At 35.2% G+C, this 17,424-nt stretch overlaps 1 protein-coding gene across 1 annotated transcript in view; it reads left to right on the top strand.

The window, feature by feature from the left end:
• The window catches only part of RFX8 (RFX family member 8, lacking RFX DNA binding domain), a 95,416-nt gene that overhangs the window by 40,068 nt on the left and 37,924 nt on the right, over nucleotides 1–17,424 (top strand). Inside the window, exons 2-3 of the mRNA XM_027874144.1 lie at nucleotides 9,619–9,729; nucleotides 10,366–10,419. Of these exons, the coding sequence (XP_027729945.1) occupies nucleotides 9,619–9,729; nucleotides 10,366–10,419 (165 nt within the window). The remainder of the gene's footprint in view (nucleotides 1–9,618; nucleotides 9,730–10,365; nucleotides 10,420–17,424) is intronic.

The raw sequence follows: 17,424 nt of genomic DNA, 5'->3' as shown, positions 1-17,424 counted from the left end.
TGTCTGTCTGTCTGTCTGTCTGTCTGTCTGTCTATCTGTCTGTCTGTCTATCTGTCTGTCTATCTATCATGTAGCACAGTGCCTGGCACAGAATAGGTGCTTAATAAAGCTTGCTGATGGGATTGATATGTGTCCCAGAAGATTCAGAACAGTCCCAATTGCAAGGAGAGTGTGTTTTTAATAAGGTTTGCAAAAGGATTATCCTTTCTTAGATCATGTGTCCTGATTTGGTGTCTGGAAAATATGGTCACTATATATATACAGAAATATTTATATTGTGGTTCAGCAAAGGAGTATGGGTATTTTGTAAACAGGGTAGTGAGGGAACTGCATGTTTGTATAAAGTTGAATTGTGGTGACAAAGTTGCTGCCTTGGGAAGGCTTCCTGGAGGCAGTGAGATTTTTAAGTACCTTCTTTAGAAGTTTATAAATATTTTTAGGATTAGGTTCCACTTTTCACCAGCCTTTCATTTTCAGAACTTTCTTTTCCTTGGCACTCTTTTGCCTTCTTGATGTGTTCTAGGCATTATGCCCACTTTGATTTATTCTGTCTTTATTTATACAATGTCCCAGATTTAGTGGCAATGGGCAGTTTATAAATACCACCTGGAGAAACTAAATTATTATCCCACCCTGTCAAGATGTCATTTGAAGATGACAAATATATTTCCTAAATCACTTGAAATTTCTTTCCTTTCTGGTCTCCCTCTCTATTACAGTCCTCCTTATTCTAGCTGTACACATATTATTTCTACCAACAAAACCTTGATGTTACTGTTGTCTCCTCTATTCCTCACTGTTCTCACTTCCCGTCTCACCCCTTTCCATGGTAAAGTCCCAAATAATATGACTAGCAGGTGAAAAAATACTAAAGGGAGAATGTGATGATGAAACATGCAAAACTTGATTTTATAGTGAGTTAGCATTTCTGGAATGCTAAATCTACCCAAACTGTTTTATGAAATTACATGTAGTATTATTATATGGAAGCACTGTCAAGTGGGTATTAATTGTTCTGCCCAATTAGATAACATCAGGATCAGAAAAAGGGCTATTGTGAACCTTCAGAGGTTAGCTTTCTGTGCACAATAAGTAGAATTTTTTTTGTTCAGTTTTGTGGTTTCATTGGCATAAGAAGTGATTGCAGAAATTCTCCCATGTGAGAATAAATCAGCTATTTCCATGCCTTCCCTGCTCCAGGGAGTGACACAGGCTCCCAGGCTTATCTTCACCTCCTGGAGTATAGCAACAGCTCCGAAAACCTACAACTTTACTTCTTCTCCTTGAGAGATGCATAAAAAAGAAGTAGAGCCAACAGCTAGATAAGTTGCTGGAATGGAGCCAGGGCGTCTCTCCCAAAGTTCAGGCTAGGCTCAGGTCAGCTTCAGGACAAAATATGGAAGACAGGACCCCAGAAGTTCTGTCTTTATCCACTGGCACAAAGAGTGAGTTTTTCAAATGCTATAGAACCCATTAGTAAAGGATGATCATACATTATGTGTAAATCTGCCCAGGGAAGGTAATATACCTGTCTTATGTGAATACAATGTCTATGGCTGAGATTCTTAAAATCTAGCCATGGCTCAGATTCTTATAATCTAGCCACTGCTTATCCATGTTCAGACTCCTTAAGAGTCTGCCCAATATGATAATGTTCTAATAAACCTTGTCTTTGGCTGAAAAAAAATACAAAGTCTATGTCCCTGTCTTTCCCCCAGTACCTCATCCCAGTGCCTTTTACAGAGTAGCCACTTAACAAATGATTGGTGAATGAATCAATGAATGTTATGAAGCATAAATATGGAGGGTACAATAAAATGTGCATCCTGATCTTTTATTATCAGATTTCTTACTTTATGGAGGGTTTTATCTCAGTCAATCAAAATGGCCACTGGTATGCTAATGCTTTTTCTGAAATGATATTTTAATACTCAGAAGTCAGGAAACAAAAAATGACTGTTTCCATAATCCACACCACTAGGAGTTTATTGTACAGATGACACCATAACCTTCCTTTTAAGGGGTCTAAAAAGATAAGGAAATTGATATTCAGTTATAGAAATGCATTTTTAAACTGTCTGTGCAGGTGTTACCTACCAGTTATGAATAGATGACTCAGGGGAGTATTTTTAAATAAGTGTTGTATTCCATTCAAACAACTCAGCCATGAAGGAAAGATCATTCTTATGCTAAGAAAGAGACAAGTGTCTGGTTGAAAAGTAATGTTTCTGTTCTGTTCTTCAACAGTGGAGATGTGTCTGGATTGGAAAAATCAACTAATTATGACAGCCTCATCCAAAGAAAAGGAACAGTGAGTGTTAGAAAAAAATAGACTTACTAATATAAATCTGGGAGAAAAAAAATCAATGATTATATAATTAAATGAAACTGTTTTTGATGTCTTGGAAACATTTATAGGTTATCATTGCATTGGTGTTCTCATTAATATCTTAACTGTAGTGTTTCTTTAAAGCTAACAGAAATGACAAAGGGAAAGTATTATCAATGATAGGTTTATAAGAAAATACCTCCAGTCTTCTTCCTCCCCATCCACGATTGCTGTAAAGTTTGAGTTATTAGTCATACCTCACAGGATTATAGATTTAGAGCCAGAAGAGACTCTGCAGGTCACCTGGTCCAGCCACTTCATTTTATCCATGAGGAAACTTAACTCTTTAAGTCTCAGTCTGTGTAAACACAAGTTGAATTTTGCTCAGGGTTCCCAAGAGAGTACAGTATTTTGATTATGTTTCATTGATGAATCTTGAATAAAAAGTGTTCAATGAATAGGTCCTAAACATAGGACTAGTACTGCCCTAGGCTCTGTTGGGGATAAAATTAAAGTAGAAAAGATGAGAGTTTCTGACTCTATGGCTCCTAGAGTCATAGATTTAGAGTTAGAAGGGATCATCTTTTCCAAATCCCTTCCTTTTGCATGTGAGAAGTCACCCAGAGAGGTAACTTGTCTTGCCCAAAGTCACACAGCTAGCTAGTAGCAGAGTGGGGATTTGAACCCAGGTCCTCAGATTCCAAATCCAATGTTTTTTTTTTTTTTTTCCTACAGCACCAGGCTATCTCTCAGATAAGATATTCATTAAATTCTTAGAAAACAAAATAAGATAATATGGAGACTACATAATACACATTCTAAGTACAATAAGAACTCTAAAAAAGAAAATATTTCAATGACCTGGAACAGTTGGAGAATATTAAATAGAGGAAGAAGACCTCAATCTGGAAAAAGGATGGGTAGAATTTGCATTGGCAGGACAGTCTATGTTGAGAAGTGAGAAGGGGCCAAAAGCATGAGCATACTTTTGGAGGTGAAAATGAGTTTGTGAAAACACTGTTAGTGATGGAGATAAGACTGGGTAGGTAGAGAGGCCACAACATGGAAGGATTTAAATGCCAGCCTGAGAGATTGGGGCTTGATTCACTGACAGCAAGAGGGCATTGTAGGATCTGCGGCAGATAAATAATGTGGTGAAATTGCCATTTTGAGGAGTATCATCTATAGCATTGTGCAAGAGGGATTGGATACAGGAGAAATAGGAGGCTGGAAGACCAAGGAAGAGATTTCTAGAGTAGTTTAAGGTGAGGTGCCTAGAATAGAATAGCAGAGAATGGAGGAGAAAGGACCAGTCCCTTTAGAAGAAAGAACCCCCTAGGACAGAATCAATAAGATTTGGTGACTAAGGATGTAAAGAAAGACCAAAGGAGATAGAGAAAACAGACATAATGCCAAAGTTTCCCACTGGGGAAAAGCAATAATAACTAATATTTGTGTGGCTTTTTAAAGTTGGCAAAGAGCTTTATATACATTATTTCATTTGATCTTCAAAGGTGGCACAGTGGATACAGCACTGGCCCCCGAAGTCAGGAGGACCTGAGTTCAAATCCGGCCTCAGACCAAACACTTGACACTTACTAGCTGTGTGACCCTGGGCAAGTCACTTAACCACAATTGCCTAAAAAAAACAAAACAAAACAAAGTACTACAACTGTTATTTTATAAATGAGGACAGTGAAGCTAATAAAAGTCAAATGACTTGCCCAGGCTCACACAAGTGGCAAGTGTCTGATTTGGGTAAGACCCGGGTCAGCCACTTTATCCACTATTTTACCTAGTTGCCTACTACAGTAGTTTTAGTAGTGTCATTACTATATTGTATAATTAAAATTCTAGCATAGAAGCACCTTGACATCTCAAATGTTCAAATACTAAAATAGATGAGTAATCTTCTCAATTCTAAAGTTCCTTCTGATGATATAGATTCTACCCTAGTCAAGCTTGCCCATCTTGTGCCACTTTTGTTCATGTCCTCCCATAAATTCACCTCAACCAGTCCACCCAACAGGATGGTGACATTCCTTGGTTTCTTCTGACATGGCAAGGATTCCAGAAGAGCACTCCCATCAATTCTCATTCTTGCCATGTGACCAACTCATTTTCTCTCCCTATCTTATGATTCCTTAATGATATCTTTTACTCTTGTTCAGAGTTCTTCATTAATTACATGCTTCAGTCGATTCTTGCCTACTGTATGCCTCTCCTTTGCTCTCTTTGGGAGATTCGTTTTCAATTCTTCAGAGGCAATTATGTTCCATATCTCTGTGTCATATAGCCGTACCTATAGAATGTTAGTTTTGAAAAGCTGGGTCCTTGGCCATTTTCCACCCTTCAGTGCCTGCTGCTGCTGTTGGAGCACCCTCTTAAAAAAACAAAAAACAAAAAACAAAAACAAAAAAACTTCTGTTGGAGAAGGAAATGGCAAATCACTCCAGTATCTTTGCCAAGAAAATCTCAAATGGGGTCATGAAGAATCAGACTGACTGAAATGACGCAACAACCCTTTCTAAAAAGCTACTTAAGACTAGATGATTAATCAGTGTGAACTTTCACCTTCTAAACCGTATCACCAGAGAATGTGCCTCGAAGGAGCTTAGCTATTTGACTCTGTAATCCATTTGCCCCAACCATTTGCCATCCTGTCACTTTCTTCCTTGTACCCCGGCCCCACACTGTCTACCTCTTTCACTGAGATCTCTGATCAAATTACCATTATCATTGCCTCTGGAAATGGACTGCATTATTTTTTCACTTAACATCCATAATCCTCTTCTTGGGCCACCATTCTCCAGTGTGGGTTGCCTTCTCCATTACAATGTGAGCTTCTGAGGACAGGGACCCTCACTTTTGCATTTGCATTCCCAGTGCTCAGCATGGTGTTTGAAACATTTGTACCTAATACATTTAAAAAAACCCATTCATACATTCCATATGCATGTTGAAATCTGTATGATAAACATTCTTCATCTACTTTATCCATTTGGTCTTTTCTGTGTGAATAGAAAGGTCAAATTCCTTTTAATGATTGCTTCCAGAAGACTGTAATATTCTGGAGCTTGATTCAATCAGCACAATGTCATCTACAAACAAGAGCATCTAGAGGACTCTCATCCACAGGGAATAACTCTTTATCCTGGATTTAGCATTGGATCTCCTCTATCACAGGCATGAACACCTTTGGCATGCATATTTAACCCTGTTTTATGTTTTATGTTCCACTGTGTGTGACTAGAGGGTCATCGAACAGTGTTATTTCTGTTACATATAAATCTTTCAAGGACTCTTGACTGATTTTGATGTTTGGACAGAGATACCTTCTTGTAAAAGAGCATGTAAAGAAGAATTTGTTCTATCAAATCAAATACTCATTTGTATCAACAAATAATCATCATTATGGTATTTTATATTCTCCATACTTTTTTGCAAGTAAGTCAGATATTTTCTGATCAAGATACTTTCTGCCTCCTTGTTATAGATGCAATTAATTTGCATTTACTAAACTTCTTGATAAAATTAATATAGTCAGTATTGATGTAATTTCCATTATCCATTTCCCATTTTTTCATTTTCATTACTTATTTAAATATTTCAGATTTAATTTGTTTCAATTGTATGTTATATTTCCCTCATTGTTATTTTTTAAAGTAATTTTCATAATTTTGATCTTAGCATTGATAAGTTGGTGGTTGAATAACATACAGACAGTTCAATCAAGGATAATTCCCATATCAATAACAAGTCTTCATCTGGTAAAATATAATTTATTTCAATTTTTTTTGATGTTCCAAATGTTTAGAACCTACCAATTCTTTTTTTTTTCAAAGAAATTGTTCACCTGAGACTTCTGTGTCTTTGGCCTCTCCCATTTTTTCCTGAACCATGCTTTCCCATACATTTCTCCCCATCTTTATCTTTTTCCACTTTTGTAATGAAGTTACCATGTATGAGCTTTAATTAAGAGAGTCTTATCTTTATTTCTTTACCACTTTATCCCCAGCAACTGATGTTGATATATATACTGTAATTATTTTCATGATAGTCTTTTTGCAAATAACTCTTCTATTTTTAGTTTTGCAAAACATGATCCCATGATTTAGTGGGGTCTTTTGCTTTTACATGTACAATAAAACCCACTCTTCTCAATCCTTTCTTTGCCTCTGAGTACCTGTGAAACCATCCTTTCATTTAACTGCAACCTTCTTCTTTCTTTTAGTTTCATTTAGCAAGAATGTCATGTTCTGTATGATTCAGTTCTTCCAGTTTGAAGCCCTTTAGAAAATGCCTTAGTCTCACTGAAGAAAAAAATCTAACGTCTAAATTACAAAGCAAATTGGAAATATGTGGGCATCATCTCAGAAATTATCATTGCTAGAAAGCTTACAAGTAGAAAATAAATTTGATTGATAAATTTTCTTCTTATAGACCCATACATTGTATGTTTAATTATTTTAGGTGATTTGAATTTTCAGGGATTCCCACTTTGTAGGATTAACTTTTTTTAATGACCCTTCTAGCCTGGGTTTCCTCAGATTTTTAATCCAGAAAATGAATTTTTGATATAAACAGTTTATATGGAAATATACTCCCCTTTGAGTTGATTGTACCATGATGCTTCCTCTTAAATACTAAAGGGAGGAGGAGAAACCTCCATAACTTTATTTTGGAGTAATATTTATTTCTCCCTAGAGAATGTATGCTGCTTAAGGGCAGAGACTTTTTTCTGTCTTGTATCCATATGGCCTACCCCAGTGCCTAGCACATAAAAGACATTTAATGAATGCTTGTTAAACTGAATTAAGGACATTCTCTATAGTAAATTTTAATTTAAAAATTACTATGATGTTATTGAAAATCTTATCAAGGGGGCAGCTAGGTGGCACAGTGGATAGAACACCAGCCCTGAAGTCAGGAGGACCTGAGTTCAAATCCGGTCTCAGACCAGATACTTGACACTTACTAGCTGTGTGACCCTGGGCAAGTCATTTAATCCCAATTGCCTAAAAAAAAAAAGTCTTATCAACATTTTAAATATTCCTTCTCTCTTTGACAAATAACACATTAGAAAATAATTGCCTTTTGAACTTTTTTCTTTGCTTTTCCAGAATGATAATGAATTCTAATTAAATTAATTTTAGAAAACAAATACCATTGATACCAATTAATTAGTTACCAACTTATTCTTTCAAAATTTCATTGCAGGTTTCTGATTAAGAAAAATGCTGTAGGAAAGATAATTCATAAACTTTCATACAACTCTTGAGATTACTTCCTTTTACTGGTTTACAATGTGAAGATTTTCCTATAAGTAGTTTCTGTGGTCTAAGGCCTCTGTAGGAATTGAATTCAGGAATTTATGCATTTTTTTTCTGCACTAGTGGATTTTTCATTCTCTTAGTTATTGGTTTCTCAAATTTCCTGATGCTGCATTCTATCAATTGACCTCTTTTGAATATGACTTGTTGGGATGAACTTGATATATTTTTGAGCTTTACATATTTCTACATTATTATAAGGAAAATGGCCTCGTTAACCACAGAGGTGCCAGCAGATGATTAATGGACTTGGTTGGATGCAGTGTTGTTGTAGAGAAAATAGATGAATGTATTTGGGAGAATTAGAGTTTCAGCAACAAAACATCTTACTATCGTCCTTCCACCATTCCCACTATCAATCATATCTGTGCTTTCAGAAGTCCTGTTGGACAAACCAGTGGAGTGATTATTAATTTCTCTTAAGCAAGCAATAATGGAGAAGACCCCATAACCCTCTTTGGCTTGATGAAGTCAACACAATGTCCTATGCAAAAAGGAGAATTTGGAATATATTACTATCTATATGGAATCCCTTTTCTTTTTTTTTTTTTAATCTCTTGCAAGACATCTTTCCTTTTAGCAATGAATGTCTTTGGTAGACATATATGAATTAACAAGCATAGATTAAACACTGATAATATTCTGGTCACTGATAATATTCTGCTAGATACAAGGGAATACAAAGACAAAAATGAAATGTACCTTCCCTCAAAGAACTTACATTTAGTCTGTGGAAATAATATTTACACATATAACTAAATGCAAAATATAGACAAGATAATTGTGAAATGGGTTTTGAATTGAGGTAGGTGGCACAGTGGATAAAGTACTACTTCTGAGGTCAGGAAGACCTGTGTGCAAATCCAGTCTCAGACCCTCACTAGTTGTGTGACCCTGGACAAGTTACTTAATTAGTCTGCTCTGGTTTCCTCATTTGTAAAATGGAGATAATAATAGCACCTACTACCCAAGGTTGTTGTAAGGAAAAGTGATATAATATTTGTAGAGTGTTTTATAAACCTTATAATGCTATATAAATGTTAGCTATCATCACCAGTCATCATTATCATCATCATTATGGTTATTATTCTAAAAGGTAGAGGTGTAGAGGGAGTACCTTCTGGACATGGGAAACAGCCAGTGCAAAGGCACAGAGATAGGGTTGGAATGTCGATGTTACTCACTTGATGTTACTAATCAAATAATTTTTGAAAAGTGTTATTTGTTATTACATTTGTTAGATATTGTGTATGATCTTAACACATGTAAGAGAAACTCCTTCATAGAGGACAATCTTTAAGTCTTTTATCACAGCAAGTAACTATTGTGGACAAACCCATAAGAGAAAGTACACATCATACTGAATTATTCATATTTGTAAGGTTTTTTTAGCGAAACCATCAATGAAAGCATTCATATAGTGCATAATCAACAGAAACCTGGAAATATTTGTAATATTTTATGGCATTTGTTCTATAAAGCAGTTTGACCTGTAATTATTTATACAAGTGAATTTAAGTTATGGGATTTATAGATGATTGACAATGCCAAAATATACATAAGGTAGAAAAAATTTAGAAAAATATGCATATTTCTATATGCCCCAAATAGTATGCATGTCTAACTCTTTCCATCTTCAGCACAGTTTCACTGATTATCTCAAAATTCACTGATTCTGGCTTCAGATTCACAAATTATTTTCACAGGATATTAAATCCATAACCTTGCACCAATAACTATAGATCTCAGCAATATAGAGAAAGAGGTTTAGGTTATTTGAGTTGAGATATACTGTTGTCTTCCTTGGAACAGTCCTATATATCCTGGCCTTCTGGCAGACTATTAAAGCAATGAAATCTGTTGACAAGATGTTTGTTTACTTTCTATTAATATAGTTTGTTGCAGGATAATTAATATTTTATGAAGGAAGTAAGACATTTTCTAAACTGTTTCTAGGTTGATGTTAATTCACAGACAAAGACAGATACAGTTGGATCTCCTTTGTGTGAATTCAGGAGATTTCCTTTTTGGGAGCAAGAACTGGCAAAAAAATACTCTTATAAAATGGTAAGTTTGAACTTCTGGAAAGAAGTTATATTTTCATTTTGTGTGCTCCTTCAGGCAGTAAAATTCTGTTGATTATACCTCGGATGGGGATGAGCAAGATTCACTTTTGCTTTCCTGAATCTTAGAATCCGGGGAAGGTCTCTTCTCAGGGATGAAACCTGTGGGAATGTTTCAGGTTGAAAAAGGAAGCCCTATATTCTTCAGAGGGAGTAGTAGTGGCTGAGGGCTTCACTTGGCCTCCATTGCTTCCTAAGGGCTGTCCCTAGATTTGGGCTAATTTGATCAGCTCCCAGTTTGGGGCTGCATCAATGTGAAAGGAAAGGAAACAAGATTTCCGTTTATGAAGGAGAGGAGTTGGGACAGATGAGCAATGAGGGGAAAGGAATGAGGAGTTAGTGACTTGAAGAAGAGCAAAAGTTGGTGGGTATTAAAAAGGGGAGGAGTAGAGGTGGGAAAGATAGGGTGGGATGGGAAAGGAGACTCAATGGAGCTATCCACATGTAAAGTCTTGTTTGCTGTTTGTCTTGAGCTTGAATGGTCTTAGTATAAGGACTCCAGTGGTGGGGGCAGGGTATGGAAGAGGACTCTGGAGAGTGAACTGGCAAGAACTGAAATAATTTTTCTTCTCTGACCTAGGTTGTATTTCTTGCTGATGAATATTGCAACTACTGTCAAGATATTTTACAAAATGTGAGGAATCAGGAACTTGACAGGGTAGGATTTTACATATCAGAATGAAGTTATTAATGGTGCCACAGTACTTTGAAATACCTGTGGTTTTATGGGTATGGGCATTCCTCCTGTCAACATGGACCACGCTTATTAGTGATTTTATTTTAATAAATCACAGAGGTGATATTTAATGAATAACCGTGTCATTTAGTTAGTCAATAGGTATAAGTTCATATGTGTCCATTTAATATACAATTTAAACATTGTATGAGATGATTAAGAGAGGCAGGATGGTTTAGTCGATAAACAGCCAACTTTGGAGTCAGAAAGGAGTCAGAAAGTTTCAGTTCAGCCTCTGAAAATAATACCTATGTGACTATGAAAAAGTAATTTAACTTCTCATTAGAGAGAAAGACATCTCTCTAAGACTGTGAATTTCCAAAGAGTGGCCAATCTGCAGTAAAGGAGGTTTCCACACTGGAAGTTCCCTACACACACACACACACACACACACACACACACACACACACAAATCACAGAATTAGGGGCAGCTGCTAGGTGGTACAGTAAATAGACCATTGACCCTGGAGTTAGGAGGACCTGAGTTCAAATCCACCTTCAGACATTTACCAGCTATGTGACCCTGGGCAAGTCACTTAACCTCAATTACTTCCCCAAAAGAAAAAACAAACAAACAAAAAATCACAGGACTGGGGACAAAGGAAAGAAAGAAGAAAGGACAGTTCTTTGGCCACTATTGCCATTTCCTTCTCCAGTGTGTCTCCACAGATAAGGAACTGAGACACATAGGGGTTAAGTGACTTGCCCAGAGTGATACAACTAGTATCTGAGGCCAGGTTTGAACTCCTAATTTCAGGCTTAGTGGGTACACTATGCCACCTACCTGTCTCCCACCTATAATATTGATGTATAGATATAGATATATAATTGGTTTCCACTGTAGTCTTATACATTATTTTTATTATATTGATTTGATCTATCAGCAAAGAACATTTTTCTAATTATTTGTATGTCTTTATTTGTGTAAAGAGTGCTTTGTTCATAAAGATCCTGCATGTCACTTGGCAAGTTGATTCCCAAGTGTTTTATACAAGTAATCTAATTATGTTAAATAGAATTTCTCTTTCTATCTCTTCCTACTGGGTTTTGTTGGTAATATATAGAAATACTGATGGTTTGTGTAGAATTATTTCATATCCTGCAACGTTGCTGCAATTGTTCATTTGTTTTGACTAGTTTTTTAGATGACTTTCTAGAGTTCTCTGGGTAAACCATCATATCATCTACAAAAAAGTGATAGTTTTGTTTCCTCATTGTCTATGCTTATTCCTTTGATTTCTTTTTCTTGTCTTATTGTTATAACTAGCATTTCTAGTACAATATTGAATAATAATAGTGATAATAGTCATCCTTGCTTCACCCTAATCTTATTGGGAAGGCTTCTAGTTTATCGCCATTAAAGATAATGCTTGCTCTTGGTTTTAGATAGATAGTACTTATCATTTTAAGAAAAACTCCACTTATTCCTATGCTTTCTAGTTTTTTTTTAAACAGGAATAGGTGTATTTTGTCAAAAAGCTTTGTATGCATCTATTGAAATAATTGTATGATTTTTGTTGTTTCTGTTATTTATATAGTAAATTATTGCTTATGGTTTTTCTAATATTGAGCTGGATCAAAAGTCCTGGTATTAATCCAACCTAGTCATAGTGATAGTCTTTGTGATTTATTATTATAATCTCCTTGCTAGTATTTTATTTACAAAAATTAACACTCATTAGGGTAATTGGTCTGTAGTTTTCTTTCTCTGTTTTTCTTCTACCTGACTATATTTATGTCATAGAAGGAATTTGGTATAGGACTCTTTTTAACCTTTTATTTTTTCAAACAGTTTATATAGTATTGAAATTAATTGTTCTCTAAATGTTTGGTAAAATTCTCTTGTAAATCCATCTGGTCCTGGTTTTTATTTTTTTTTTTTTCTCCGCTTAGAAAGCTCTATATAGCTTGTTCAATTTCTTTTTCTAAGGTACAGTTACTTGTCTTCTATTTCCTGTTCTGTTTATCTGGGTAATTTATATTTCATTTAGATTGTTAGTTTTATTGGAATATAGTTGAGTAAAATAGCTCCTAATAATTGTTTTTATTTCATTTTCATCAGTTGTGAACTCACTCTTTTCATTCTTGATACTAGTAATTTGATTTTCTTCTTTCTTTTTAAAAATCAAATTAGGTGGGAAAACTAAAAAAATTCAAATTAGCTAATAATTTATATATTTAAAATGAAAACAGCTCCTAGTTTTGTTTATTAGTTCAGTTTTTTTAAACTTTCAATTTCATTTTATTAATATCTTCTTTGATTTTCAGGATTTCTATTTTGGTATTTAATTGGGAATTTTTAAATTGTTGTTTTTCTAGTTTTTTTTTTAGTTGCATGCCCAATCTGTTGATCTACTCATTTTCTCTTTTATTGATATAAGTGTTTAGGGATATAAAATTTCCCCTCAGTACTGCTTTGACTGCATCTCACAAATTTTGGTATGTTGTCTCATTATTATTAACCATAATGAAATTACTGATTATTTCCATGTTTTGTTCTTTGACCCATTCTTTTTTTAGGATTAGATTATTTAGTTTCCAATTAATTTTAATCTGTTTCAAAAGCCCTTTATTAATTGTAATCTTTATTACATTACCACCAGAAAAAGATGCATTTACTATATCTCCCTTTCCTCATTTGTTTGTGATGTTTTTATGCCCTACTATATCATCAATTTATGTGAAGATTCTGTACTCAGATGAAAAATAGGCATACTTCATTCTATTCCCCTTCAATATTCTCCAGAGGTGTAGTATATCTAACTTTTCTAAAAATCTATTCATCTCCTTAATTTGTATTTTGTTTATTTTATGGTTAAATTTATCTAGATCTGAGAGGGGTAAGTTGAGGTCTTGCAGTATAAAAGTTTTATTTTATATTTCCCCCTTTAACTCATTTAACTTTTTCTTCAAAAATTTAGATGCTATGCCAGTTGGCACATATATGTTCAGTACTGATATTAATTCATTATATATGGTACCATTTAGCAAAATATAAGTTCCCTGCTTATCTCTTTTAATTAGGTCTATTTTTGCTTTTGCTTTGTCTGTGATCATGACATCTACCCCTGTCTTTTACTTCAGCTGAAGCATGATAGATTCTTCTCTCGTCCCTCATCTTACCTCTGCATGTATCTTTCTGTTTCAAGTGTTTCTTATAAACACCATATTGTTAGATTCCAGTTTCTAATCCATTCTGATATCATGTTTCATTTTATGGATGCATTCGTTGCTTTCACTTTCACAGTTGTGATTGCTAACTATGTATTTCCCTTCATATTATTTTCTTATCTCTCTCTTTTTTAATCCTGTCCCCTCCTCAGGAATCTGTTTTGCTTATGACCACTGTCTTCTTTAATCTACCCTCTGTGTTATTCCTTACCTCTTTCTCTTAACCCCTTTCCTTGCTGGGTAAGATGAATTTCTATACCCAACTGTGTGTATGTATATTCTTTCCTCATTGAACCAGCTCAGATGAAAGTGGTATTAGAGTATTGATGCTCTCACCCTTTCTCACCCTTCCATTCTTCTTCTGAGAGCATCCTGACATAATAGAATTACACACATGCCTCCTGTTAATTAGACATCCTCTAACGGCCTTAGTAATAATAAAACTCTGATGGTTACATGTATCATCTTCCTATGTAAGATCTAAACAGGAGAAAAAGATAGAGAGAAGGATAAATAGGGAAAATATAGGATGGAGGGAAATACACAGTTAGCAATAACAACTGTGAATATGAATGAGATGAGCTCACCCATAAAATGGAAGTGGATAGCAAAATGGATCAGAAACCAGAATCTAACAATATGTAATTTACAAACACACACTTGAAACGGATACACACACACAGAGTTAAAATAAAGGGCTAAAGCAGAATCTATTGTGCTCCAGCTGAAGCAAAAAAAAAATTGCAGGGGTAGCAATCATGATCTCAGACAAAGCAAAAGCAAAAAGAGACCTAATGAAAAGAAATGAGCAAGGAAACTACCTTTTGCTAAAGGGCACTATAGAAAATGAAGCAATATTAAAAAATTTTTACAGTAAGTTTCTCTGATAAAGGCTTCATTTCTCAATTATTTAGGGAACTGAGTCAAATTTATAAAAATAAGAGCCATTTCCTAGTTGGTAAATGGTCAAAAGATATAAAGAGGCATATTCAGAAGAAGAAATCAAAGCTATCTTTAGTCATATGAAAAAAAATGCTCTAAATCACTATTGATTAGAGAAATGCAAATTAATACAACTCTAAGGTACCACCTCACACCTATCAGAAATGACAAATACTGGAGAGGATAAGGGAAAATAGGCACACTAATGAACACCTGGTGGAGTTGTGAACTGGTCCAAACATTCAGGAGAATAATTTGAAACTACACCCAAAGGACTATGAAAGTGTGCATACCCTTTGATCCAGCAATATCATTACTAGGTCTATATCCCAACAAGATTAAAGAAAAAGGAAAAGATTTATATGTATAAAAATATTTGTAGCAGCTCTTTTGTGGTAACCAAGAATGGGAAATTGAGGGGATGCTCATCAATAGGGGAATGGTTGAACAAGTTGTGGCATATGATTGCAATGAAATACTGTTATGCTGTAAGAAATAATGAGGCATGTGGTTTCAGAAAAAAAAACATGGCAAAACTTACATGAACTGATGTGATATGAAGTTAGAAGAACTGGGAGATCATTGTGCACAGTAACAGCAATGTTGTAATGATGATCAGCTGTGAAGTTTGTCTACTCTGATCATTACAGTGATCAAAGATAATTCCAAAGGAGTCATGATGAAAAAGTGTTGTCTGCCTCCAGAGAGAAAACTGATGAACTCTCAATGCAAATTGAACTATAATTTTCTTGCTTTGTTTATTTTTTTTGCTTTTTTTTTCAATATGGCTAATATGGAAATATGTTTTGCATGATCACACGTATAATTAATATCATTTGCTTGCTTTCTCCGTGGATGGGGAGGTATGTAAGGGAGGAAGAGCAATTGGCACTCAAAACTTAAAAAAAAGAATGTTTAAAATAAATAATAATAATAAAAAGAAAAATGAAGTTTATATGAGGTACAAGATGTATGCTGGGAGGGATCAAGGAAAGCTTCTTAGAGGAGGAGACATTTGAATCATAATTTAAAAGATATATAGTGATTAAACAAGCAGAAGGAGAGAGGGTATTTTAGAGGAATAAGGAGTAGCCTGAGCAAACTCAAAAAGGTGATAGAGTGAGGGATGGGTTCTAGCAAGCAAAGTTCAATTTGGTGCTTAGCACAGTGCCTGGCTATTTAGTCCTAGGCTGATAAATGTTATTGGCTATTGACTAAGCCATAGAATAAATGAGGGGAAGTGAGATGAGATATGCCTGGAAATTGTAGAGAGCTCTGAATGTCAGGCAAAAAAAAAAATAAAGGAAACTGCTAAAGATTTTTGAGTGCAGGAGTGACATGACCAGATTTATGTTTAAGAAAAGGCAGTGAAAGTGACCAATCTACTTTAACCTCCTCTTTAGCCATGAATCTACATCTTCTCATGTTTATAGACGAGTGCTGGGCTTGGAGTCAAGAAGACTCATCCTCATGGGTTCAAATCTGGCCTAAGATACTTATGAGCAGAATGATCCTGGGCAAGTCACTTAACACTGTTTGCCTCAATTTTCTCATCTGTAAAATGGACTAGAGAAGGAAAGGGCAAAGCACTCTGTTATCTGGCAAGAAAACCCCAAATGGTGTCATGAGTTGGACACGACTGAAAATTACTGAACAACAACAAAAATGTCCTCACCTCCTGAGTGCATGCCTTGTCAAAGAAGGCAAGAGCTTATTTATTTAGTTTTAGGGGAAAAAAAGATTTCTCCTAAATGGATAATAATACTTTTTCATATGGTAGAATTTTTTTGTAATTATTTTTTGCTGTCTACCTGAAATTTCTTTTCAAAGTCATTTTATTTTAGGATCATGGCCTATATTTGGACCAACATACTATCCATTACCCAGGTAACTCTAGATTAGCTATATTTTCTATTCAAGTTGAAATGTGAATATAGTTATCCCTTCCACATTACAACTTTCCCCATCCTGGTTTCAATTTTATCAAAGTGGCAAGAGTCATCAAAATGATCATCTCAGCTTTCTCCTTGACTCTGGAGATCATTTAAATCATGAAAGTTTAAATGGGAATTTTGGGGGAGTTTTGTGGAAGCCGCAGATAACTTGAGAAGGCCAGCAAATGACACAGAGATTATTATCAAATACTTGACCCAAATTTTATAATAAGGTACTATAAACACCCCATAAAAGAAAAAGAAAAAATTCAGAATTCTTCTCTGATTTGAAGGGAGGGCCAAAAATTTTTACAAGGATTTTCCTTGTAAATTTCCTTTTAATCCTTATAAAATTAGGAGCACACCATGCCCCTAATCCCAACTATGTGGAAAGGATAACTGTATGAGTACTCACCCACTTGTACCTGAGGACAGCTACTCACCAGGGACCATAACAGCACTGATTTTGGTAAATCAGATTCTTATGATAGCATCCTCTGCCCTTTTCTGGTAATGGAAACATGATTCCAGAGATCAAGGGTGAGGCTTGGTTATCAGAGGTCTATGCCACTTGCTAGATGTATGACTGAGGACATTCACTTTTGGGGACTTAATTCTCTTCAGCCCTAAAATGAGGGTAGAGAGCTGGCCTCTGAGTCAAGATAACCTGGGTTCATGTCCTGCTTTTGATGCATACTGGCTGGATGCTGCTGGGAAAATCACAAGTCTTAGCATCCCAAGCAACTCTCTAAGACTATTAATTGCATAGAGAGTACCAAACTGCCTTGGTAGAGAGGGTTTCCTCATTGGTAGTTCCCTATACTGATGAAATCACAAGTCTCATCCAAGAGAGGGT

Source organism: Vombatus ursinus, unplaced genomic scaffold, assembly GCF_900497805.2.
Source record: "Vombatus ursinus unplaced genomic scaffold, bare-nosed wombat genome assembly UNPS02014805.1, whole genome shotgun sequence".
Classification (NCBI taxonomy): domain Eukaryota; kingdom Metazoa; phylum Chordata; class Mammalia; order Diprotodontia; family Vombatidae; genus Vombatus; species Vombatus ursinus.
This window is presented reverse-complemented; position numbering and strand designations above follow the sequence as displayed.